The 25138-nt window shown below is 56.4% G+C and overlaps 1 protein-coding gene across 2 annotated transcripts; it reads left to right on the top strand.

Moving 5' to 3' along the window:
• Window positions 1-24497, top strand: LOC144954300 (glucosamine-6-phosphate deaminase 2-like). 2 transcript variants are annotated; one of them, XM_078884824.1, is made up of 6 exons: window positions 1-241; window positions 4046-4147; window positions 6265-6447; window positions 14974-15158; window positions 19897-20071; window positions 23420-24495. In XM_078884824.1, the coding sequence occupies exons 1-6, from the start codon at window positions 118-120 to the stop codon at window positions 23530-23532; spliced, it is 882 nt and encodes a 293-aa protein (XP_078740950.1). In that variant the 5' UTR covers window positions 1-117; the 3' UTR covers window positions 23533-24495. The 2 variants fall into 2 exon arrangements, with proteins under 2 accessions (XP_078740950.1, XP_078740951.1); XM_078884825.1 differs by lacking the exons at window positions 1-241; window positions 4046-4147 and adding an exon at window positions 4264-4311 and having other exon boundaries at window positions 23420-24497.
• Window positions 24498-25138: the final 641 nt, after the last annotated feature.

Genomic DNA, 25138 nt, shown 5'->3' with positions numbered 1-25138 from the left:
AGTGTCTCTCTCTCTGTGTCTCTCCCCGTGTCTCTCTGCCCGTGTCTCTCACCGTGTCTCTCTGTGTCTCTCCCCGTGTCTCTCTGCCCGTGTCTCTCTCCCGCAGACAGCCCCACCATGCGTCTCGTCATCCTAGACAACTACGATGCCGCGAGTGAGTGGGCTGCCAAGTATATCCGTAACCGCATCCTGCAGTTCCAGCCGGGACCCGGGCGACATTTCACCCTGGGTCTACCTACAGGTGAGACGCACACGGCCGTGGGTGCACGTTCCCCGGCCGCCTTTGTCTCTCTCCCAGTGGCACACACAGTGACACACACACAGTGACACACACACATAGTGACACACACATAGTGACACACACACACAGTGACACACACATAGTGACACACACACACAGTGACACACACATAGTGACACACACACAGTGACACACACACATAGTGACACACACACACAGTGACACACACATAGTGACACACACACACAGTGACACACACACACAGTGACACACAGTGACACACACACAGTGATACACACACAGTGACACACACACACGGTGACACACACAGTGACACACACACACAGTGACACACACACACAGTGACACACACACGGTGACACACACACAGTGACACACACACACGGTGACACACACACACAGTGACATACACACACAGTGACACACACACAGTGACACACACACACAGTGACACACACACAGTGACACACACACACACAGTGACACACACACAGTGACACACACACACACAGTGACACACACACAGTGACACACACACAGTGACACACACACAGTGACACACACACACACAGTGACACACACACACACAGTGACACACACACACAGTGACACACACACACAGTGACACACACACAGTGACACATACACAGTGACACACACGGTGACACACACGGTGACACACACACACGGTGACACACACACACGGTGACACACACACAGTGACACACAGTGACACACACAGTGACACAGACACGTGACACACACAGTGACACACACACAGTGACACACACACACGGTGACACAGACACGGTGACACACGCACACAGTGACACACACACACGGTGACACACACACGGTGACACACACACAGTGACACACACACAGTGACACACACACACAGTGACATACACACACAGTGACACACACACAGTGACACACACACACAGTGACACACACACGGTGACACACACACACGGTGACACACACACACAGTGACACACACACGGTGACACACACACGGTGACCCACACACACAGTGACACACACGGTGACACACACACAGTGACACACACACACGGTGACACACACACACGGTGACACACACACACAGTGACACACACACACAGTGACACACACACGGTGACACACACACGGTGACACACACACGGTGACACACACACGGTGACACACACACAGTGACACATACACACAGTGACACACACACACACGGTGACACACACACACAGTGACACACACACACAGTGACACACACACACAGTGACACACACACAGTGACACACACACACACGGTGACACACACAAACACACCCGCTCAACCACTACTCACCACAACTCCTCACCACCACCCCTCACCACCACTACTCACCACCCTCACCACCCTCACCACCCCTCACCACCCTCACCACTCTGTGTACTGCAGGCAGCACTCCTCACCACTCCTCACCACCACTCACCACAACTCCTCACCACCACCCCTCACCACCCCTCACCACTACTCACCACCACTGCTCACCACTGCTCACCACCCTCACCACTCTCACCACCCTCACCACCACCCTCACCACCCTCACCACCACTGCTCACCCCCACTGCTCACCACCCTCACCACCACTGCTCACCCCCACTGCTCACCACTGCTCACCACCCTCACCACTCTCACCACTCTCACCACCCTCACCGCCACTGCTCACCACCCTCACCACCCTCACCACCACTGCTCACCCCCACTGCTCACCACTGCTCACCACCCTCACCACTCTCACCACCCTCACCACCACTGCTGACCACCCTCACCACTCTGTGTGTACTGCAGGCAGCACTCCTCACCCTCACCACCACTGCTCACCACCCCTCACCACCCTCACCACTCTGTGTGTACTGCAGGCAGCACTCCTCACCACCCTCACCACCACTGCTCACCACCCCTCACCACCCTCACCACTCTGTGTGTACTGCAGGCAGCACTCCTCACCCTCACCACCACTGCTCACCACCCCTCACCACCCTCACCACTCTGTGTGTGCTGCAGGCAGCACTCCTCACCCTCACCACCACTGCTCACCACCCCTCACCACCCTCACCACTCTGTGTGTACTGCAGGCAGCACTCCTCACCACCCTCACCACCACTGCTCACCACCCCTCACCACCCTCACCACTCTGTGTGTACTGCAGACAGCACTCCTCACCCTCACCACCACTGCTCACCACCCCTCACCACCCTCACCACTCTGTGTGTGCTGCAGGCAGCACTCCTCACCCTCACCACCACTGCTCACCACCCCTCACCACCCTCACCACTCTGTGTGTACTGCAGGCAGCACTCCTCACCCTCACCACCACTGCTCACCACCCCTCACCACCCTCACCACTCTGTGTGTACTGCAGGCAGCACTCCTCACCCTCACCACCACTGCTCACCACCCCTCACCACCCTCACCACTCTGTGTGTGCTGCAGGCAGCACTCCTCACCCTCACCACCACTGCTCACCACCCCTCACCACCCTCACCACTCTGTGTGTACTGCAGGCAGCACTCCTCACCCTCACCACCCCTCACCACCCCTCACCACCCTCACCACTCTGTGTGTGCTGCAGGCAGCACTCCTCACCCTCACCACCACTGCTCACCACCCCTCACCACCCTCACCACTCTGTGTGTACTGCAGGCAGCACTCCTCACCCTCACCACCACTGCTCACCACCCCTCACCACCCTCACCACTCTGTGTGTGCTGCAGGCAGCACTCCTCACCCTCACCACCACTGCTCACCACCCCTCACCACCCTCACCACTCTGTGTGTACTGCAGGCAGCACTCCTCACCCTCACCACCCCTCACCACCCCTCACCACCCTCACCACTCTGTGTGTGCTGCAGGCAGCACTCCTCACCCTCACCACCACTGCTCACCACCCCTCACCACCCTCACCACTGTGTGTGTTGCAGGCAGCACTCCTCACCACCCTCACCACCCTCACCACCACCCACCACTCTCACCACCCTCACCACTCCTCACCACTCCTCACCACCCTCACCACCCTCACCACTCTGTGTGTACTGCAGGCAGCACTCCTCACCCTCACCACCACTCCTCACCACCCCTCACCACTCCTCACCACCACTGCTCACCACCCCTCACCACCCTCACCACTCTGTGTGTACTGCAGGCAGCACTCCTCACCCTCACCACCACTGCTCACCACCCCTCACCACCCTCACCACTCTGTGTGTGCTGCAGGCAGCACTCCTCACCCTCACCACCACTGCTCACCACCCCTCACCACCCTCACCACTCTGTGTGTGCTGCAGGCAGCACTCCTCACCCTCACCACCACTGCTCACCACCCCTCACCACCCTCACCACTCTGTGTGTGCTGCAGGCAGCACTCCTCACCCTCACCACCACTGCTCACCACCCCTCACCACCCTCACCACCACTGCTCACCACCCCTCACCACCCTCACCACTCTGTGTGTGCTGCAGGCAGCACTCCTCACCCTCACCACCACTGCTCACCACCCCTCACCACCCTCACCACTCTGTGTGTGCTGCAGGCAGCACTCCTCACCCTCACCACCACTGCTCACCACCCCTCACCACCCTCACCACCACTGCTCACCACCCCTCACCACCCTCACCACTCTGTGTGTACTGCAGGCAGCACTCCTCACCCTCACCACCACTCCTCACCACCCCTCACCACTCCTCACCACCACTGCTCACCACCCTCACCACCCCTCACCACTCTGTGTGTACTGCAGGCAGCACTCCTCTGGGCTGCTACCGGCAGCTGATTAAGTTTGTTAAGTCGGGAGACCTCTCGTTCAAGCACGTCACCACCTTCAATATGGACGAGTATGTGGGTGAGTGTCCACCTTCACCACCTCCACCGCCTCCACCACCACCTCCACCACCACCACCACCACCTCCACCACCACCACCACCACCTCCACCACGTGGGTGAGTGTCAAGGCGGGAGACCTCTCGTTCAAGCACGTCACCACGTTCAACATGGACGAGTATGTGGGTGAGTGTCCACCTCCACCACCTCCACCACCACCTCCACAACCACCTCCACCACGTGGGTGAGTGTTCACCTCCACCACCTCCACCACCTCCACCACTACCACCACCACCTCCACCACCACCACTACCTCCACCACCACTACCACCACCACCACTACCACCACCTCCACCACCACCTCCACCACCACCTCCACCACCACCACTACAACCACAAACACAACCACCACCTCCACCACCACCACCACCACTACAACCACAAACACAACCACCACCTCCACCACAACCTCCACCACCTCCACAACCACCACGTCCACTACCACCTCCACCACCACCACCACCACCACCACCTCCACCACCACCTCCACCACCACCTCCACCACCACCACCTCCACCACCACCTCCACCACCACCACCTCCACCACCACCACCTCCACCACCACCTCCACCACGTGGGTGAGTGTCCACCTCCACTTCCACCACGTGGGTGAGTGTCCACCACCACCTCCACAACCACCACCACCACCTCCACTACCACCTCCACCACCACCTCCACCACCACCACCTCCAACCACCACCACCACCTCCACCACCACCTCCAACCACCACCACCACCACCTCCACCACCACCACCACAACCACCACCACCACTCACTCACCCACTCACTCATTCATTCACTCACTCGCCCCTTTTACTCACACACTCACTATGTCCCTCCCCACCCACTCGCTCGCTCACCCACCCACTCACTCACCCACTCACTCACCCACCCACTCACTCACTTACTCACCCACCCACTCACCCACCCACCAACCCCCTCACTATCTCCCTCCCCACCCACCCACTCATCCACCCACCCACCCACTCACTCACCCACTCAACAACCAACCCCTCCACTGTCCCTCCCCACTCACCCACTCACTCACCCACCCACCCACCCACTCACCCACTCACCCACTCACCCACCCACCCACCCACCCACTCACCCACCCACCCACCCACTCACCCACTCACTCACCCACCCACCCACTCACCCACCCACCCACCCACCCACCTACTCACCCACCCACCCACTCACTCACCCACCCACTCACTCACCCACTCACCCACTCACTCACCCACTCACCCACCCACCCACTCAATCACTCACCCACTCACCCACCCACCCACTCACTCTCTCCCCTCCCCACCCACCCACCCACCTACTCACTCACCCACCCACCCACCCACCCACCCACTCACCCACCCACTCACCCACTCACCCACCCACTCACCCACCCACCCACTCGCCCAACCACCCACCCACTCAATCACCCACCCACTCACCCACCCACCCACTCACCCACCCACTCACCCACCCACTCACCCACCCATCCATCCACCCACCCACCCACCCACCCACCCACTCACCCACCCACCCACCCACTCACCCACCCACTCACCCACCCACTCACCCACCCACCCACCCACCAACCCACTCACCCACCCACCCACCCACCAACCCCCCCACTATCTCCCTCCCCACCCACTCACTCACTCACCCACCCACTCACCCACCCACCCACTCACCCACCCACTCACCCATTCACTCACCCACCCACTCACTCGCCCACCCACTCACTCACCCACCCACTCACCCACCCACCCACCCACCCACTCAACCACTCACCCACCCACTCACCCACCCACCCACCCACCAACCCACTCACCCACCCACTCACCCACCCACCAACCCCACCACTATCTCCCTCCCCACCCACCCACTCACTCACCCACCCACTCACCCACCCACCCACCCACTCACCCACCTACCCACTCACTCACCCACTCACTCACCCACCCACTCACCCACCCACCCACCCACTCACCCACCCACCCACCCACTCACTCACCCACCCACCCACCCACCCACTCACCCACCCACCCACCCCCCCATTATCTCCCTCCCCACCGTAGGCCTACCACGTGAACACCCCGAGAGTTACCACTCGTTCATGTGGACCCACTTCTTCAAGGAGGTGGACATCGACCCGGCCAACGTGCACATCCTGGACGGCAACGCAGTCGACCTCGAGAAGGAGTGTGCGAGATTCGAGCGCGAGATCTCGCTCGCTGGAGGCATAGAACTCTTTGTGGGAGGTGAGTGGGTGGGTGGGTGAGTGGGTGGGTGGGTGGGTGGGTGAGTGGGTGGGTGAGTGGGTGAGTGGGTGGGTGGGTGAGTGGGTGGGTGGGTGAGTGGGTGGGTGGGTGGGTGAGTGGGTGGGTGAGTGGGTGGGTGGGTGAGTGGGTGAGTGGGTGGGTGGGTGGGTGAGTGGGTGGGTGAGTGGGTGGGTGGGTGGGTGGGTGGGTGAGTGGGTGGGTGGGTGGGTGAGTGAGTGGGTGAGTGAGTGGGTGGGTGGGTGGGTGGGTGAGTGGGTGAGTGGGTGGGTGGGTGAGTGAGTGGGTGGGTGGGTGGGTGGGTGGGTGGGTGAGTGAGTGAGTGGGTGGGTGAGTGGGTGGGTGAGTGGGTGGGTGGGTGGGTGGGTGAGTGGGTGGGTGGGTGGGTGGGTGAGTGGGTGAGTGGGTGGGTGGGTGAGTGAGTGGGTGGGTGGGTGGGTGGGTGGGTGAGTGAGTGGGTGGGTGAGTGGGTGGGTGAGTGGGTGAGTGAGTGAGTGGGTGGGTGGGTGAGTGAGTGGGTGGGTGAGTGAGTGGGTGGGTGAGTGAGTGGGTGGGTGGGTGGGTGAGTGGGTGGGTGAGTGGGTGAGTGGGTGGGTGAGTGGGTGAGTGGGTGGGTGAGTGGGTGAGTGGGTGAGTGGTTGGGTGAGTGGGTGGGTGAGTGGGTGAGTGAGTGGGTGAGCGGGTGGGTGGGTGAGTGGGTGGGTGAGTGAGTGGGTGAGTGGGTGAGTGGGTGGGTGGGTGGGTGAGTGAGTGGGTGAGTGGGTGAGTGGGTGGGTGGGTGAGTGGGTGGGTGGGTGGGTGAGTGGGTGGGTGGGTGAGTGGGTGGGTGGGTGGGTGAGTGGGTGGGTGAGTGGTTGGGTGGGTGGGTGGGTGGGTGGGTGAGTGGGTGAGTGGGTGGGTGGGGTGGGTGAGTGAGTGAGTGAGTGGGTGGGTGGGTGGGTGAGTGGGTGGGTGGGTGGGTGGGTGGGTGAGTGGGTGGGTGAGTGGGTGAGTGAGTGAGTGAGTGGGTGGGTGGGTGAGTGAGTGAGTGGGTGGGTGGGTGAGTGAGTGGGTGGGTGGGTGGGTGAGTGGGTGGGTGGGTGAGTGGGTGGGTGAGTGGGTGAGTGGGTGGGTGAGTGGGTGAGTGAGTGGGTGAGCGGGTGGGTGGGTGAGTGGGTGGGCGAGTGAGTGGGTGAGTGGGTGAGTGGGTGGGTGGGTGGGTGGGTGAGTGAGTGGGTGGGTGGGTGGGTGAGTGGGTGGGTGGGTGAGTGGGTGGGTGGGTGAGTGGGTGGGTGGGTGAGTGGGTGGGTGGGTGGGTGAGTGGGTGGGTGAGTGGTTGGGTGGGTGGGTGAGTGGGTGGGTGAGTGGGTGAGTGGGTGAGTGGGTGGGTGGGGTGGGTGAGTGAGTGAGTGAGTGAGTGGGTTGGTGAGTGGGTGGGTGAGTGGGTGGGTGGGTGAGTGGGTGGGTGGGTGGGTGAGTGGGTGGGTGGGTGAGTGGGTGGGTGGGTGGGTGAGTGGGTGGGTGGGTGAGTGGGTGGGTGGGTGGGTGGGTGAGTGGGTGGGTGGGTGAGTGGGTGGGTGGGTGGGTGGGTGGGTGAGTGGGTGGGTGGGTGGGTGGGTGGGTGAGTGAGTGGGTGGGTGAGTGAGTGGGTGGGTGAGTGAGTGGGTGGGTGAGTGGGTGAGTGGGTGGGTGAGTGGGTGAGTGGGTGGGTGGGGTGGGTGAGTGAGTGAGTGAGTGGGTTGGTGAGTGGGTGGGTGAGTGGGTGGGTGAGTGGGTGAGTGGGTGGGTGGGTGAGTGGGTGGGTGGGTGGGTGAGTGGGTGGGTGGGTGGGTGAGTGGGTGGGTGGGTGGGTGAGTGGGTGGGTGAGTGGGTGAGTGGGTGGGTGAGTGGGTGAGTGGGTGGGTGGGTGAGTGAGTGGGTGGGTGGGTGAGTGGGTGGGTGAGTGGGTGAGTGAGTGGGTGGGTGAGTGGGCGGGTGGGTGGGTGAGCGGGTGGGTGGGTGAGCGGGTGGGTGGGTGGGTGTGTGAGTGGGTGGGTGAGTGAGTGGGTGGGTGGGGGGGTTGGTGAGTGAGTGGGTGGGTGAGTGGGTGGGTGGGTGGGTGAGTGGGTGAGTGAGTGGGTGGGTGAGTGAGTGGGTGGGTGGGTGGGTGAGTGGGTGAGTGAGTGAGTGAGTGGGTGAGTGGGTGAGTGGGTGGGTGGGTGAGTGAGTGAGTGGGTGGGTGGGTGGGTGAGTGAGTGAGTGGGTGGATGGGTGAGTGGGTGAGTGGGTGGGTGGGTGGGTGAGTGGGTGGGTGGGTGGGTGGGTGGGTGAGTGGGTGGGTGGGTGGGTGGGTGGGTGGGTGGGTGAGTGAGTGGGTGGGTGAGTGAGTGGGTGGGTGAGTGAGTGGGTGGGTGAGTGAGTGGGTGCGTGTGTGTGTGTGTGTCTGTGTATGTCTGTGTGTGTCTGTGTGTGTGTTACTGTGTGTGTCACTGTGTGTGTGTGTCACTCTGTCTGTGTCACTCTGTCTGTGTCACTGTGTGTGTGTCACTGTGTGTGTCTGTTTGTGTCACTGTGTGTGTCACAGGCATCGGTCCTGATGGCCACATCGCCTTCAACGAGCCGGGCTCTAGTTTGGTGTCTGTGTGTGTCTGTGTGTCTGTCACTGTGTGTGTGTGTCTGTGTGTCTGTGTGTGTGTGTCACTGTGTGTCACTGTGTGTGTCTGTGTGTCTGTGTGTATCACTGTGTGTCTCTGTGTGTGTCTGTGTCTGTCTCTCTGTGTGTGTGTCACTGTGTGTGTCTGTGTGTGTGTCTGTCTGTGTGTGTCACAGGCATCGGCCCTGATGGCCACATCGCCTTCAACGAGCCAGGCTCTAGTTTGGTGTCTGTGTCTGTGTGTGTGTGTCACTGTGTGTGTGTCACTGTGTGCCTGTGTGTGTCACTGTGTCACTGTGTCTGTGTCACTGTGTGTCTGTCACTGTGTGTCTATGCGTGTCACTGTGTCTGTGTGTCACAGGCATCGGCCCCGATGGCCATATCGCCTTCAACGAGCCGGGCTCCAGCCTGGTGTCTGTGTGTGTGTGTGTCTGTGTGTGTCACTGTGTGTGTCTGTGTGTCTGTGTGTGTGTGTGTCACTGTGTGTGTCACTGTGTGTGTCACTGTGTGTGTCACTGTGTGTGTCACTGTGTGTCTGTGTGTGTGTCACTGTGTGTCACTGTGTGTCTGTGTGTGTGTCTGTGTGTGTGTCTGTGTGTGTGTCTGTGTGTGTGTGTCACTGTGTGTGTCACTGTGTATGTGTGTGTGTGTCTGTGTGTGTGTGTGTCTGTGTGTGTGTGTGTGTCTGTGTGTGTGTGTCACTGTGTGTGTCACTGTGTGTGTCACTGTGTGTGTCACTGTGTGTGTGTGTGTGTGTCTGTGTGTGTGTGTCACTGTGTGTGTCACTGTGTGTGTGTCTGTGTGTGTGTGTCACTGTGTGTCACTGTGTGTGTGTGTATCTGTGTGTGTGTGTGTCACTGTGTGTGTGTGTGTCTGTGTGTGTGTGTGTCACTGTGTGTGTCTGTGTGTGTGTGTGTCTGTGTGTGTGTCTGTGTGTGTGTCTCTGTGTGTGTGTGTCACTGTGTGTGTCTCTGTGTGTGTCTGTGTGTCACTGTGTGTGTGTCTGTGTGTGTCTGTGTGTGTGTCACTGTGTCTGTGTGTGTGTGTCTGTGTGTGTGTGTGTCACTGTGTGTGTGTGTGTCACTGTGTGTGTGTGTGTGTGTGTCTGTGTGTGTGTCTGTGTGTGTGTCTCTGTGTGTGTGTGTCACTGTGTGTGTCTCTGTGTGTGTCTGTGTGTCACTGTGTGTGTGTCTGTGTGTGTCTGTGTGTGTGTCACTGTGTCTGTGTGTGTGTGTCTGTGTGTGTGTGTGTCACTGTGTGTGTGTGTGTGTGTCTGTGTGTGTGTCTGTGTGTGTGTCTCTGTGTGTGTGTGTCACTGTGTGTGTCTCTGTGTGTGTCTGTGTGTCACTGTGTGTGTGTCTGTGTGTGTTTGTGTGTGTGTCACTGTGTCTGTGTGTGTGTGTCACTGTGTGTGTGTGTCACTGTGTGTGTGTCTGTGTGTGTGTCTGTGTGTGTGTCTCTGTGTGTGTGTGTGTCTGTGTGTGTGTGTCTCTGTGTGTGTCACTGTGTGTGTGTCTGTGTGTGTGTCACTGTGTCTGTGTGTGTGTGTCACTGTGTATATCTATCTGTGTGTGTGTGTGTCACTGTGTGTGTGTCACTGTGTGTGTGTCACTGTGTGTGTGTCTGTGTGTGTGTCACTGTGTCTGTGTGTGTGTGTCACTGTGTATATCTATCTGTGTGTGTGTGTGTCACTGTGTGTTTATATCTATCTGTGTGTGTGTGTGTCACTGTGTATATCTATCTGTGTGTGTGTGTGTGTGTCACTGTGTATATCTATCTGTGTGTGTGTGTGTCACTGTGTGTGTATATCTATCTGTGTGTGTGTGTGTCACTGTGTATATCTATCTGTGTGTGTGTGTGTGTGTCACTGTGTATATCTATCTGTGTGTGTGTGTGTCACTGTGTGTGTATATCTATCTGTGTGTGTGTGTGTCACTGTGTATATCTATCTGTGTGTGTGTGTGTCACTGTGTGTGTATATCTATCTGTGTGTGTGTGTGTCACTGTGTATATCTATCTGTGTGTGTGTGTGTCACTGTGTGTGTATATCTATCTGTGTGTGTGTGTGTCACTGTGTATATCTATCTGTGTGTGTGTGTGTCACTGTGTGTGTATATCTATCTGTGTGTGTGTGTGTGTGTCACTGTGTATATCTATCTGTGTGTGTGTGTGTCACTGTGTGTGTATATCTATCTGTGTGTGTGTGTGTCACTGTGTATATCTATCTGTGTGTGTGTGTGTCACTGTGTGTGTATATCTATCTGTGTGTGTCACTGTGTGTGTCACTGTGTATATCTATCTGTGTGTGTGTGTGTCACTGTGTGTGTATATCTATCTGTGTGTGTGTGTGTGTGTCACTGTGTATATCTATCTGTGTGTGTGTGTGTGTGTCACTGTGTATATCTATCTGTGTGTGTGTCACAGGCATTGGCCCTGATGGCCACATCGCCTTCAACGAGCCTGGCTCTAGTTTGGTGTCTGTGTGGGTCACTGTGTGTGTCACTGTGTGTCTGTGTGTGTGTCACTGTGTGTGTGTCACTGTGTCTCTGTGTCACTGTCTGTGTGTGTGTCTGTGTGTGTGTCACTGTGTCTGTGTATATCTATCTGTGTGTCTGTGTGTGTCACTGTGTGTGTCACTGTGTGTGTCACTGTGTGTGTCACTGTGTGTGTCACTGTGTGTGTCACTGTGTGTGTGTCACTGTGTGTGTCACTGTGTGTGTCACTGTGTGTGTGTGTGTGTGTCACTGTGTGTGTCACTGTGTGTCTGTGTGTGTGTCACTGTGTGTGTGTCACTGTGTCTCTGTGTCACTGTCTGTGTGTGTGTCACTGTGTCTGTGTATATCTATCTGTGTGTCTGTGTGTGTCACTGTGTGTGTCACTGTGTGTGTCACTGTGTGTGTCACTGTGTGTGTCACTGTGTGTGTCACTGTGTGTGTGTGTGTGTGTGTCACTGTGTGTGTCACTGTGTGTCTGTGTGTGTGTCACTGTGTGTGTGTCACTGTGTCTCTGTGTCACTGTCTGTGTGTGTGTCTGTGTGTGTGTCACTGTGTCTGTGTCTGTGTGTGTCACTGTGTGTGTGTCACTGTGTGTGTGTCACTGTGTGTGTCACTGTGTGTGTGTCACTGTGTGTGTGTATATCTATCTGTATGTCACTGTGTGTGTCACAGGCATCGGCCCTGATGGCCACATCGCCTTCAACGAGCCGGGCTCTAGCCTGGTGTCTCTGTGTGTGTCACTGTGTGTGTGTCACTGTGTCTGTCACTGCGTCTGTGTGTGTGTGTCACTGTGTCTGTGTGTGTGTCACTGTGTGTGTGTCACTGTGTCTGTCACTGTGTCTGTGTGTGTGTGTCACTGTGTCTGTGTGTGTGTGTGTCACTGTGTGTGTGTCACTGTGTGTGTGTCACTGTGTGTGTCACTGTGTCTGTGTGTGTGTGTCACTGTGTCTGTGTGTGTGTGTGTCACTGTGTGTGTGTCACTGTGTGTGTGTCACTGTCTGTGTGTGTGTCACTGTGTGTGTGTCACTGTGTGTGTGTCACTGTGTGTGTGTGTGTGTCACTGTGTGTGTGTCACTGTGTGTGTGTCACTGTGTGTGTGTCACTGTGTCTGTGTGTGTGTGTCACTGTGTCTGTGTGTGTGTGTGTGTCACTGTGTGTGTGTCACTGTGTCTGTGTGTGTGTCACTGTGTGTGTCACTGTGTGTGTGTCACTGTGTGTGTGTCACTGTGTGTGTGTCACTGTGTCTGTGTGTGTGTGTCACTGTGTCTGTATGTGTGTGTCTGTGTGTGTGTCTCAGGCATCGGCCTTGATGGCCACATCGCCTTCAACGAGCCGGGCTCTAGTTTGGTGTCTCTGTGTGTGTCTGTGTGTCTGTGTGTGTGTCACTGTGTGTGTCACTGTGTCTGTCACTGTGTTTGTGTGTGTGTGTCACTGTGTCTGTGTGTGTGTGTCACTGTGTGTGTGTCACTGTGTCTGTGTGTGTGTGTCACTGTGTCTGTGTGTGTGTGTCACTGTGTGTGTGTCACTGTGTCTGTCACTGTGTCTGTGTGTGTGTGTGTCACTGTGTCTGTGTCTGTGTGTGTCACTGTGTGTGTGTCACTGTGTGTGTGTCACTGTGTGTGTCACTGTGTGTGTGTCACTGTGTGTGTGTATATCTATCTGTATGTCACTGTGTGTGTCACAGGCATCGGCCCTGATGGCCACATCGCCTTCAACGAGCCGGGCTCTAGCCTGGTGTCTCTGTGTGTGTCACTGTGTGTGTGTCACTGTGTCTGTCACTGCGTCTGTGTGTGTGTGTCACTGTGTCTGTGTGTGTGTGTCACTGTGTGTGTGTCACTGTGTCTGTCACTGTGTCTGTGTGTGTGTGTCACTGTGTCTGTGTGTGTGTGTGTCACTGTGTGTGTGTCACTGTGTGTGTGTCACTGTGTGTGTCACTGTGTCTGTGTGTGTGTGTCACTGTGTCTGTGTGTGTGTGTGTCACTGTGTGTGTGTCACTGTGTGTGTGTCACTGTCTGTGTGTGTGTGTCACTGTGTCTGTGTGTGTGTGTGTCACTGTGTGTGTGTCACTGTGTGTGTGTCACTGTGTGTGTCACTGTGTCTGTGTGTGTGTGTGTGTCACTGTGTCTGTGTGTGTGTGTCACTGTGTGTGTCACTGTGTGTGTGTCACTGTGTGTGTGTCACTGTGTCTGTGTGTGTGTGTCACTGTGTGTGTGTCACTGTGTGTGTGTCACTGTGTGTGTCACTGTGTCTGTGTGTGTGTGTCTGTGTGTGTGTGTGTCACTGTGTGTGTCACTGTGTGTGTGTCACTGTGTGTGTGTCACTGTGTCTGTGTGTGTGTGTGTCACTGTGTCTGTGTGTGTGTGTGTCACTGTGTGTGTGTCACTGTGTGTGTGTCACTGTGTGTGTCACTGTGTCTGTGTGTGTGTGTCACTGTGTCTGTGTGTGTGTGTGTCACTGTGTGTGTCACTGTGTGTGTCACTGTGTGTGTCACTGTGTGTGTCACTGTGTGTGTGTCACTGTGTGTGTGTCACTGTGTCTGTGTGTGTGTGTCACTGTGTCTGTGTGTGTGTGTCACTGTGTGTGTGTGTGTGTCACTGTGTGTGTGTCACTGTGTGTGTGTCACTGTGTGTGTGTCACTGTGTGTGTGTCACTGTGTCTGTGTGTCACTGTGTCTGTGTGTGTGTGTCACTGTGTCTGTGTGTGTGTGTGTCACTGTGTGTGTGTGTGTGTCACTGTGTGTGTCACTGTGTGTGTGTCACTGTGTGTGTCACTGTGTGTGTGTCACTGTGTGTGTGTCACTGTGTCTGTGTGACACTTCACGTGGCCTCAAGGTGCACATGGCCTGGCACAAGCGTCGTGGTGACGTCACCGCCACTTAGTGGCGAATGGCGGTTGTTGTTGTGTGTGTGTGTCACTGTGTCTGTATGTGTGTGTCTGTGTGTGTGTCTCAGGCATCGGCCCTGATGGCCACATCGCCTTCAACGAGCCGGGCTCTAGTTTGGTGTCTCTGTGTGTGTCTGTGTGTCTGTGTGTGTGTCACTGTGTGTGTCACTGTGTCTGTCACTGTGTTTGTGTGTGTGTGTCACTGTGTCTGTGTGTGTGTGTCACTGTGTGTGTGTCACTGTGTCTGTGTGTGTGTGTCACTGTGTCTGTGTGTGTGTGTCACTGTGTGTGTGTCACTGTGCCTGTCACTGTGTCACTGTGTGTGTGTCACTGTGTGTGTGTCACTGTGTGTGTGTCACTGTGTGTGTGTCACTGTGTCTGTGTGTGTGTGTCACTGTGTCTGTGTGTGTGTGTCACTGTGTGTGTGTGTCACTGTGTGTGTGTCACTGTGTGTGTGTCACTGTGTGTGTCACTGTGTGTGTGTCTGTCTGTGTGTGTGTGTCTGTGTGTGTGTCACAGGCATCGGCCCTGATGGCCACATCGCCTTCAACGAGCCGGGCTCTAGTTTGGTGTCCCGCACGCGCGTCAAGACGCTGGCGCGGGACACCATCCTGGCCAACGCCAGGTTCTTCGGCGGCGACCTCGCGAAGGTGCCCACCATGGCGCTCACCGTCGGGGTGGGCACCGTCATGGACGCCAAGGAGGTGAGGGCTCACCATCGCACTCACCATCTCACTCGCTCGCTCGCTCGCTCACCCGCCCACCCACTCACTCACCCACTCACCCACCCACCCACTCACTCACTCACCATCACTCACCCACCCACCCACCCACTCACCATCACTCACCCACCCACTCACTCACTCATTCACCTACCCACCCACCCACTCACCCACCCACTCACTATCACTCAGTCACCATCACTCCCCATCACTCACCATCTCTCTCTCTCCCCATCCCTCTCACCACCACTCACCACCACTCACCACCACTCACCACCACTCACCACCACTCACCACCACTCACCACCACTCACCACCACTCACCATCTCTCACTCACCACCACTCACCACCACTCACCACCACTCACCCACCCACCCACCCACTCACCCACCCACCCACTCACCCACCCACCCACTCACCCACCCACTCACCCACTCACCCACCCACTCACCCACTCACTCACCCACTCACCCACTCACTCACCCACTCACCCACTCACTCACCCACTCACCCACTCACTCTCTCACTCACCCACCCACCCACCCACTCACCCACTCACTCACTCACTCACCCACCCACTCACCCACCCACTCACTCACCCACCCAACCACTCACTCACTCACTCACCCACCCACTCACTCACTCACTCACTACCCACCCACCCACCCACCCACTCACTCACTCACTCACCTACCCACCCACTCACTCACTCACCCACCCACCCACCCACTCACTCACTCACTCACCTACCCACCCACTCACTCACTCACCCACCCACCCACCCACTCACTCACTCACCCACCCACCCACTCACTCACTCACTCACCTACCCACCCACTCACTCACTCACCCACCCACCCACCCACTCACTCACTCACTCACCTACCCACCCACTCACTCACTCACCCACCCACCCACCCACTCACTCACTCACCCACCCACCCACTCACTCACTCACTTACCCACCCACACACTCACTCACCCACCCACCCACACACTCACTCACTCACTCACCCACCCACACACTCACCCACCCACCCACCCACTCACTCACTCACCTACCCACCCACCCACACACTCACCCACCCACCCACCCACACACTCACTCACTCACTCACCCACCCACACACTCACCCACCCACCCACCCACTCACTCACTCACCTACCCACCCACCCACACACTCACCCACCCACCCACCCACCCACCCACCCACTCACTCACTCACCTACCCACCCACCCACACACTCACCCACCCACCCACCCACACACTCACTCACTCACCCACCCACACACTCACCCACCCACCCACCCACACACTCACCCACCCACCCACCCACACACTCACCCACCCACCCACTCACTCACCCACCCACACACTCACTCACCCACCCACCCACCCACACACTCACTCACTCACCCACCCACACACTCACCCACCCACCCACCCACACACTCACCCACCCACCCACCCACACACTCACTCACTCACTCACCCACCCACACACTCACCCACCCACCCACCCACACACTCACCCACCCACCCACTCACTCACCCACCCACACACTCACTCACCCACCCACTCACCATCACTCAGTCACCATCACTCCCCATCACTCACCATCTCTCTCACCATCTCTCTCTCTCCCCATCCCTCTCACCACCACTCACCACCACTCACCACCACTCACCACCACTCACCATCTCTCACTCACCACCACTCACCACCACTCACCATCTCTCACTCACCACCACTCACCACCACTCACCACCACTCATCATCTCTCACTCACCACCACTCACCACCACTCACCATCTCTCACTCACCACCACTCACCACCACTCACCACCACTCATCATCTCTCACTCACCACCACTCACCACCACTCACCATCTCTCACTCACCACCACTCACCACCACTCACCACCACTCACCACCACTCACCACCACTCACCATCTCTCACTCACCACCACTCACCACCACTCACCACCGCTCACCATCTCTCACTCACCACCACTCACCACCACTCACCATCTCTCACTCACCACCACTCACCACCACTCACCACCACTCATCATCTCTCACTCACCACCACTCACCACCACTCACCATCTCTCACTCACCACCACTCACCACCACTCACCACCACTCACCACCACTCACCATCTCTCACTCACCACCACTCACCACCACTCACCACCACTCACCACCACTCACCATCTCTCACTCACCACCACTCACCACCACTCACCACCACTCACCATCTCTCACTCACCACCACTCACCACCACTCACCACCACTCACCATCTCTCACTCACCACCACTCACCACCACTCACCATCTCTCACTCACCACCACTCACCACCACTCACCACCACTCACCACCACTCACCATCTCTCACTCACCACCACTCACCACCACTCACCACCACTCACCACCGCTCACCATCTCTCACTCACCACCACTCACCACCACTCACCATCTCTCACTCACCACCACTCACCACCACTCACCACCACTCACCACCACTCACCATCTCTCACTCACCACCACTCACCACCACTCACCACCACTCACCACCACTCACCATCTCTCACTCACCACCACTCACCACCACTCACCACCACTCACCACCACTCACCACCACTCACCACCACTCACCACCACTCACCATCTCTCACTCACCACCACTCACCACCACTCACCATCTCTCACTCACCACCACTCACCACCACTCACCACCACTCACCACCACTCACCATCTCTCACTCACCACCACTCACCACCACTCACCACCACTCACCACCACTCACCATCTCTCACTCACCACCACTCACCACCACTCACCACCACTCACCACCACTCACCACCACTCACCATCTCTCACTCACCACCACTCACCACCACTCACCATCTCTCACTCACCACCACTCACCACCACTCACCACCACTCACCACCACTCACCATCTCTCACTCACCACCACTCACCACCACTCACCATCTCTCACTCACCACCGCTCACCACCACTCACCATCTCTCACTCACCACCACTCACCACCACTCACCATCTCTCACTCACCACCACTCACCACCACTCACCACCACTCAACATCTCTCACTCACCACCACTCACCACCACTCACCATCTCTCACTCACCACCACTCACCACCACTCACCATCTCTCACTCACCACCACTCACCACCACTCACCACCACTCACCACCACTCACCATCTCTCACTCACCACCACTCACCACCACTCACCACCACTCACCACCACTCACCACCACTCACCACCACTCACCACCACTCACCATCTCTCACTCACCACCACTCACCACCACTCACCATCTCTCACTCACCACCACTCACCACCACTCACCACCACTCACCACCACTCACCATCTCTCACTCACCACCACTCACCACCACTCACCACCACTCACCACCACTCACCATCTCTCACTCACCACCACTCACCACCACTCACCACCACTCACCACCACTCACCACCACTCACCATCTCTCACTCACCACCACTCACCACCACTCACCATCTCTCACTCACCACCACTCACCACCACTCACCACCACTCACCACCACTCACCATCTCTCACTCACCACCACTCACCACCACTCACCATCTCTCACTCACCACCGCTCACCACCACTCACCACCACTCACCATCTCTCACTCACCACCACTCACCACCACTCACCACCACTCACCACCACTCACCACCACTCACCACCACTCACCATCTCTCACTCACCACCACTCACCACCACTCACCACCACTCACCACCACTCACCACCACTCACTCACCACCACTCACCACCACTCACCACCACTCACCATCTCTCACTCACCACCACTCACCACCACTCACCACCACTCACCACCACTCACCATCTCTCACTCACCACCACTCACCACCACTCACCACCACTCACCACCACTCACCATCTCTCACTCACCACCACTCACCACCACTCACCACCGCTCACCACCACTCACCATCTCTCACTCACCACCACTCACCACCACTCACCACCACTCACCACCACTCACCACCACTCACCACCACTCACCATCTCTCACTCACCACCACTCACCACCACTCACCACCACTCACCACCACTCACCATCTCTCACTCACCACCACTCACCACCACTCACCACCACTCACCATCTCTCACTCACCACCACTCACCATCTCTCACTCACCACCACTCACCACCACTCACCACCACTCACCATCACTCACCACCACTCACCACCACTCACCACCACTCACCATCTCTCACTCACCACCACTCACCATCTCTCACTCACCACCACTCACCACCACTCACCACCACTCACCACCACTCACCATCTCTCACTCACCACCACTCACCATTTCTCACTCACCACCACTCACCATCTCTCACTCATCACCACTCACCACCACTCACCACCACTCACCACCACTCGCCACCACTCACCACCACTCACCATCTCTCACTCACCACCACTCACCACCACTCACCACCACTCACCATCCCTCCCCATCCCTCACCATCCCTCACCAGGTGATGATTCTCATCACGGGAGCTCACAAGGCGCTGGCGCTCTACAAGGCCATTGAGGACGGTGTGAACCACCACTCACCACCACTCACCACCACTCACCACCACTCACCATCTCTCTCCCCGTGTCCCTCACCAGGTGATGATTCTCATCACGGGAGCTCACAAGGCGCTGGCACTCTACAAGGCGATTGAGGACGGTGTGAACCACATGTGGACCGTGTCCGCCTTCCAACAGCACCAACACTCCACGTTCGTGTGCGACGAGGACGCCACGCTGGAGCTGCGCGTCAAGACCGTCAAGTACTTCAAGGGTGAGTGGGTGGGTGGGTGAGAGAATGAGTGAGTGACTGACTGAGTGAGTGAGTGACTGAGTGGCTGAGTGAGGGAGTGGCTGAGTGGCTGAGTGAGTGAGTGACTGAGTGACTGAGTGACTGAGTGAGTGACTGACTGACTGAGTGAGTGAATGAGTGACTGAGTGGCTGAGTGAGTGAATGAGTGGCTGAGTGACTGACTGAGTGAGTGGCTGAGTGTGCGACGAGGACGCCACGCTGGAGCTGCGCGTCAAGACCGTCAAGTACTTCAAGGGTGAGTGGGTGGGTGGGTGGGTGGGTGAGTGGGTGGGTGAGTGAGTGGGTGGGTGAGTGACTGAATGACTCAGTGAGTGAGTGGCTGAGTGAGTGAGTGGCTGACTGAGTGACTGACTGGCTGAGTGAGTGAGTGACTGATTGACTGAGAGAGTGAGTGAGTGGCTGAGTGACTGAGTGACTGAGTGGGTGGGTGAGTGAATGGTTGAGTGACTGAGTGAGTGAATGAGTGAGTGAGTGGCTGAGTGTGCGACGAGGACGCCACGCTGGAGCTGCGCGTCAAGACCGTCAAGTACTTCAAGGGTGAGTGGGTGGGTGGGTGAGAGAGTGAGTGACTGACTGACTGACTGAGTGAGTGAGTGAGTGACTGAGTGGCTGAGTGACTGACTGACTGACTGAGTGAGTGAATGAGTGACTGAGTGGCTGAGTGAGTGAGTGGCTGAGTGGCTGAGTGAGTGAGTGACTGAGTGGCTGAGTGAGTGAGTGGCTGAGTGGCTGAGTGAGTGAGTGACTGAGTGACTGACTGACTGACTGAGTGAGTGAATGAGTGACTGAGTGGCTGAGTGAGTGAGTGGCTGAGTGGCTGAGTGAGTGAGTGACTGAGTGACTGAGTGAGTGAGTGAGTGGGTGACTGACTGAGTGAATGAGTGAATGACTGAGTGACTGACTGAGTGGGTGGGTGAGTGAATGGTTGAGTGACTGAGTGAGTGAATGAGTGAGTGGCTGACTGAGTGAGTGGCTGAGTGGCTGAGTGGCTGAGTGGCTGAGTGAGTGAGTGACTGAGTGAGTGAGTGACTGAGTGACTGACTGAGTGAGTGGCTGAGTGAGTGAGTGACTGAGTGAGTGAGTGACTGAGTGAGTGAGTGAGTGACTGACTGAGTGAGTGAATGTGTGACTGAGTGGCTGAGTCAGTGAGTGGCTGAGTGAGTGAGTGGCTGAGTGACTGAGTGACTGAGTGAGTGAATGAGTGACTGAGTGGCTGAGTGAGTGAGTGAGTGACTGAGTGACTGACTGACTGACTGAGTGAGTGGCTGAGTGAGTGGCTGAGTGAGTGAGTGGCTGAGTGAGTGAGTGGCTGAGTGAGTGAGTGACTGAGTGAGTGAGTGAGTGACTGAGTGACTGACTGAGTGAGTGAATGTGTGACTGAGTGGCTGAGTGAGTGAGTGACGTGAGTGAGTGAGTGAGTGACTGAGTGACTGACTGAGTGAGTGAATGTGTGACTGAGTGGCTGAGTGAGTGAGTGGCTGAGTGAGTGAGTGGCTGAGTGAGTGAGTGGCTGAGTGAGTGAGTGGCTGAGTGAGTGAGTGGCTGAGTGACTGACTGACTGACTGACTGACTGACTGAGTGAGTGAGTGAATGAGTGTCTGAGTGGCTGAGTGAGTGAATGAGTGGCTGAGTGACTGACTGAGTGAGTGGCTGAGTGTGCGACGAGGACGCCACGCTGGAGCTGCGCGTCAAGACCGTCAAGTACTTCAAGGGTGAGTGGGTGGGTGGGTGGGTGGGTGAGTGGGTGGGTGAGTGAGTGGGTGGGTGAGTGACTGAATGACTCAGTGAGTGAGTGGCTGAGTGAGTGAGTGGCTGACTGAGTGACTGACTGGCTGAGTGAGTGAGTGACTGATTGACTGAGAGAGTGAGTGAGTGGCTGAGTGACTGAGTGACTGAGTGGGTGGGTGAGTGAATGGTTGAGTGACTGAGTGAGTGAATGAGTGAGTGAGTGGCTGAGTGTGCGACGAGGACGCCACGCTGGAGCTGCGCGTCAAGACCGTCAAGTACTTCAAGGGTGAGTGGGTGGGTGGGTGAGAGAGTGAGTGACTGACTGACTGACTGAGTGAGTGAGTGAGTGACTGAGTGGCTGAGTGACTGACTGACTGACTGAGTGAGTGAATGAGTGACTGAGTGGCTGAGTGAGTGAGTGGCTGAGTGGCTGAGTGAGTGAGTGACTGAGTGGCTGAGTGAGTGAGTGGCTGAGTGGCTGAGTGAGTGAGTGACTGAGTGACTGACTGACTGACTGAGTGAGTGAATGAGTGACTGAGTGGCTGAGTGAGTGAGTGGCTGAGTGGCTGAGTGAGTGAGTGACTGAGTGACTGAGTGAGTGAGTGAGTGGGTGACTGACTGAGTGAATGAGTGAATGACTGAGTGACTGACTGAGTGGGTGGGTGAGTGAATGGTTGAGTGACTGAGTGAGTGAATGAGTGAGTGGCTGACTGAGTGAGTGGCTGAGTGGCTGAGTGGCTGAGTGGCTGAGTGAGTGAGTGACTGAGTGAGTGAGTGACTGAGTGACTGACTGAGTGAGTGAATGTGTGACTGAGTGGCTGAGTGAGTGAGTGACTGAGTGAGTGAGTGAGTGACTGACTGAGTGAGTGAATGTGTGACTGAGTGGCTGAGTCAGTGAGTGGCTGAGTGAGTGAGTGGCTGAGTGACTGAGTGACTGAGTGAGTGAATGAGTGACTGAGTGGCTGAGTGAGTGAGTGAGTGACTGAGTGACTGACTGACTGACTGAGTGAGTGGCTGAGTGAGTGGCTGAGTGAGTGAGTGGCTGAGTGAGTGAGTGGCTGAGTGAGTGAGTGACTGAGTGAGTGAGTGAGTGACTGAGTGACTGACTGAGTGAGTGAATGTGTGACTGAGTGGCTGAGTGAGTGAGTGACGTGAGTGAGTGAGTGAGTGACTGAGTGACTGACTGAGTGAGTGAATGTGTGACTGAGTGGCTGAGTGAGTGAGTGGCTGAGTGAGTGAGTGGCTGAGTGAGTGAGTGGCTGAGTGAGTGAGTGGCTGAGTGAGTGAGTGGCTGAGTGACTGACTGACTGACTGACTGACTGAGTGAGTGAGTGAATGAGTGTCTGAGTGAATGAGTGACTGACTGAGTGAGTGGGTGAGTGGGTGGGTGACTGAGTGAGTGAATGAGTGGCTGAGTGACTGAGTGAGTGAGTGGCTGAGTGTGCGACGAGGACGCTACCTTGGAGCTGCGCGTCAAGACCGTCAAATACTTCAAGGGTGAGTGGGTGAGTGGGTGAGTGGGTAGGTGAGTGAGTGAGTGAGTGACTGAGTGAGTGACTCACTGCCCCGTGTCTCCCCCAGGGCTGATGTACGTCCACAACAAGCTGGTGGAGCCCATGTTGAGCATCAAAGACTCACAAAGTGGCGGGGTGGAGGCCTCTCAAGGGGTCCACGCTGACTCCTACCTGGAGTGACAACAACCACAACCACAACAACAACCACAACAACAACCACAACCACAACAACAACCACAACAACAACCACAACAACCACAACAACAACAACCACAACCACAACAACAACCACAACAACCACAACAACCACAACAACCAAAACCACAACCACAACCACAACAACAACAACCACAACAACAACCACAACCACAACAACAACCACAGCAACCACAGCAACCACAGCAACCACAACAACAACCACAACAACAACCACTGCAACCACAACAACTACCACCACCACAAGAACCACAACAACTACCACCACCACAACAACTACAATCACTACAACAACAACCACAACCACCACAACAACCACCACGACAACCACTACAACAACAACAACCACCACGACAACCACTACAACAACAACAACAACCACAACAACCACAACAACCACTGCAACCACAACAACAACCACTGCAACAACTACAACCACAACAACAACCACAACAACCACAACAACCACAACAACAACTGCAACAACCACAACCACTGCAACCACCACAACAGCAACCACTACAACAACAACCACAACAACCACAACTACAACAACAACAACCACCACAACCACCACAACCACCACAACCACAACAACAACCACAACAACCACCACAACAACCACAACCACAACAACAACCACAACCACCAACAACCACCACAACCACCACAACCACCACAGCCACCACAGCCACCACAACCACCACAACCACCACAACCACCACAACCACCACAACCACCACAACTACCACAACCACCACAGCAGCATCAGTCCGGTGTTCCTTTCCACAACATGTTGACTAGTTGGTGGGTGTGGGAATTCTAACATTCCAGAGTTAAGGGACTCACTCAGACACTCAGACACTCACTCAGACACTCACTCAGACACTCACTCAGACACTCAGACACTCACTCAGACACTCACTCACTCAGACACTCAGACACTCACTCAGACACTCACTCACTCAGACACTCACTCACTCAGACACTCACTCACTCAGACACTCACTCACTCAGACACTCAGACACTCACTCAGACACTCACTCAGACACTCACTCAGACACTCAGACACTCACTCAGACACTCACTCACTCAGACACTCAGACACTCACTCAGACACTCACTCACTCAGACACTCACTCACTCAGACACTCACTCAGACACTCACTCACTCAGACACTCACTCATACACTCACTCAGACACTCACTCAGACACTCACTCAGACACTCACTCACTCAGACACTCACTCACTCAGACACTCACTCACTCAGACACTCAGACACTCACTCAGACACTCACTCACTCAGACACTCACTCAGACACTCACTCACTCAGACACTCACTCAGACACTCACTCACTCAGACACTCACTCATACACTCACTCAGACACTCACTCAGACACTCACTCACTCAGACACTCACTCACTCAGACACTCACTCACTCAGACACTCACTCAGACACTCACTCACTCAGACACTCACTCACTCAGACACTCACTCAGACACTCACTCAGACACTCACTCAGACACTCACTCACTCAGACACTCACTCAGACACTCACTCAGA

This window comes from Lampetra fluviatilis, unplaced genomic scaffold, assembly GCF_964198595.1.
Source record: "Lampetra fluviatilis unplaced genomic scaffold, kcLamFluv1.1 SCAFFOLD_1017, whole genome shotgun sequence".
Lineage (NCBI taxonomy): Eukaryota > Metazoa > Chordata > Hyperoartia > Petromyzontiformes > Petromyzontidae > Lampetra > Lampetra fluviatilis.
Note: the sequence above shows the minus strand (reverse complement) of the source record. Positions and strands in the feature narration are given on the sequence as shown.

What these genes read in the sequence shown, in the direction of transcription:
- LOC144954300 (XM_078884824.1), top strand. Translation starts at nt 118, where the DNA reads ATGCGTCTCGTCATCCTAGACAACTACGATGCCGCGAGTGAGTGGGCT. An exon ending in CACCCTGGGTCTACCTACAG is followed by an intron (nt 242 to 4,045) that starts GTGAGACGCACA and finishes TGTGTACTGCAG; the next exon opens with GCAGCACTCCTCTGGGCTGC. An exon ending in GACCGTCAAGTACTTCAAGG is followed by an intron (nt 20,072 to 23,419) that starts GTGAGTGGGTGG and finishes TGTCTCCCCCAG; the next exon opens with GGCTGATGTACGTCCACAAC.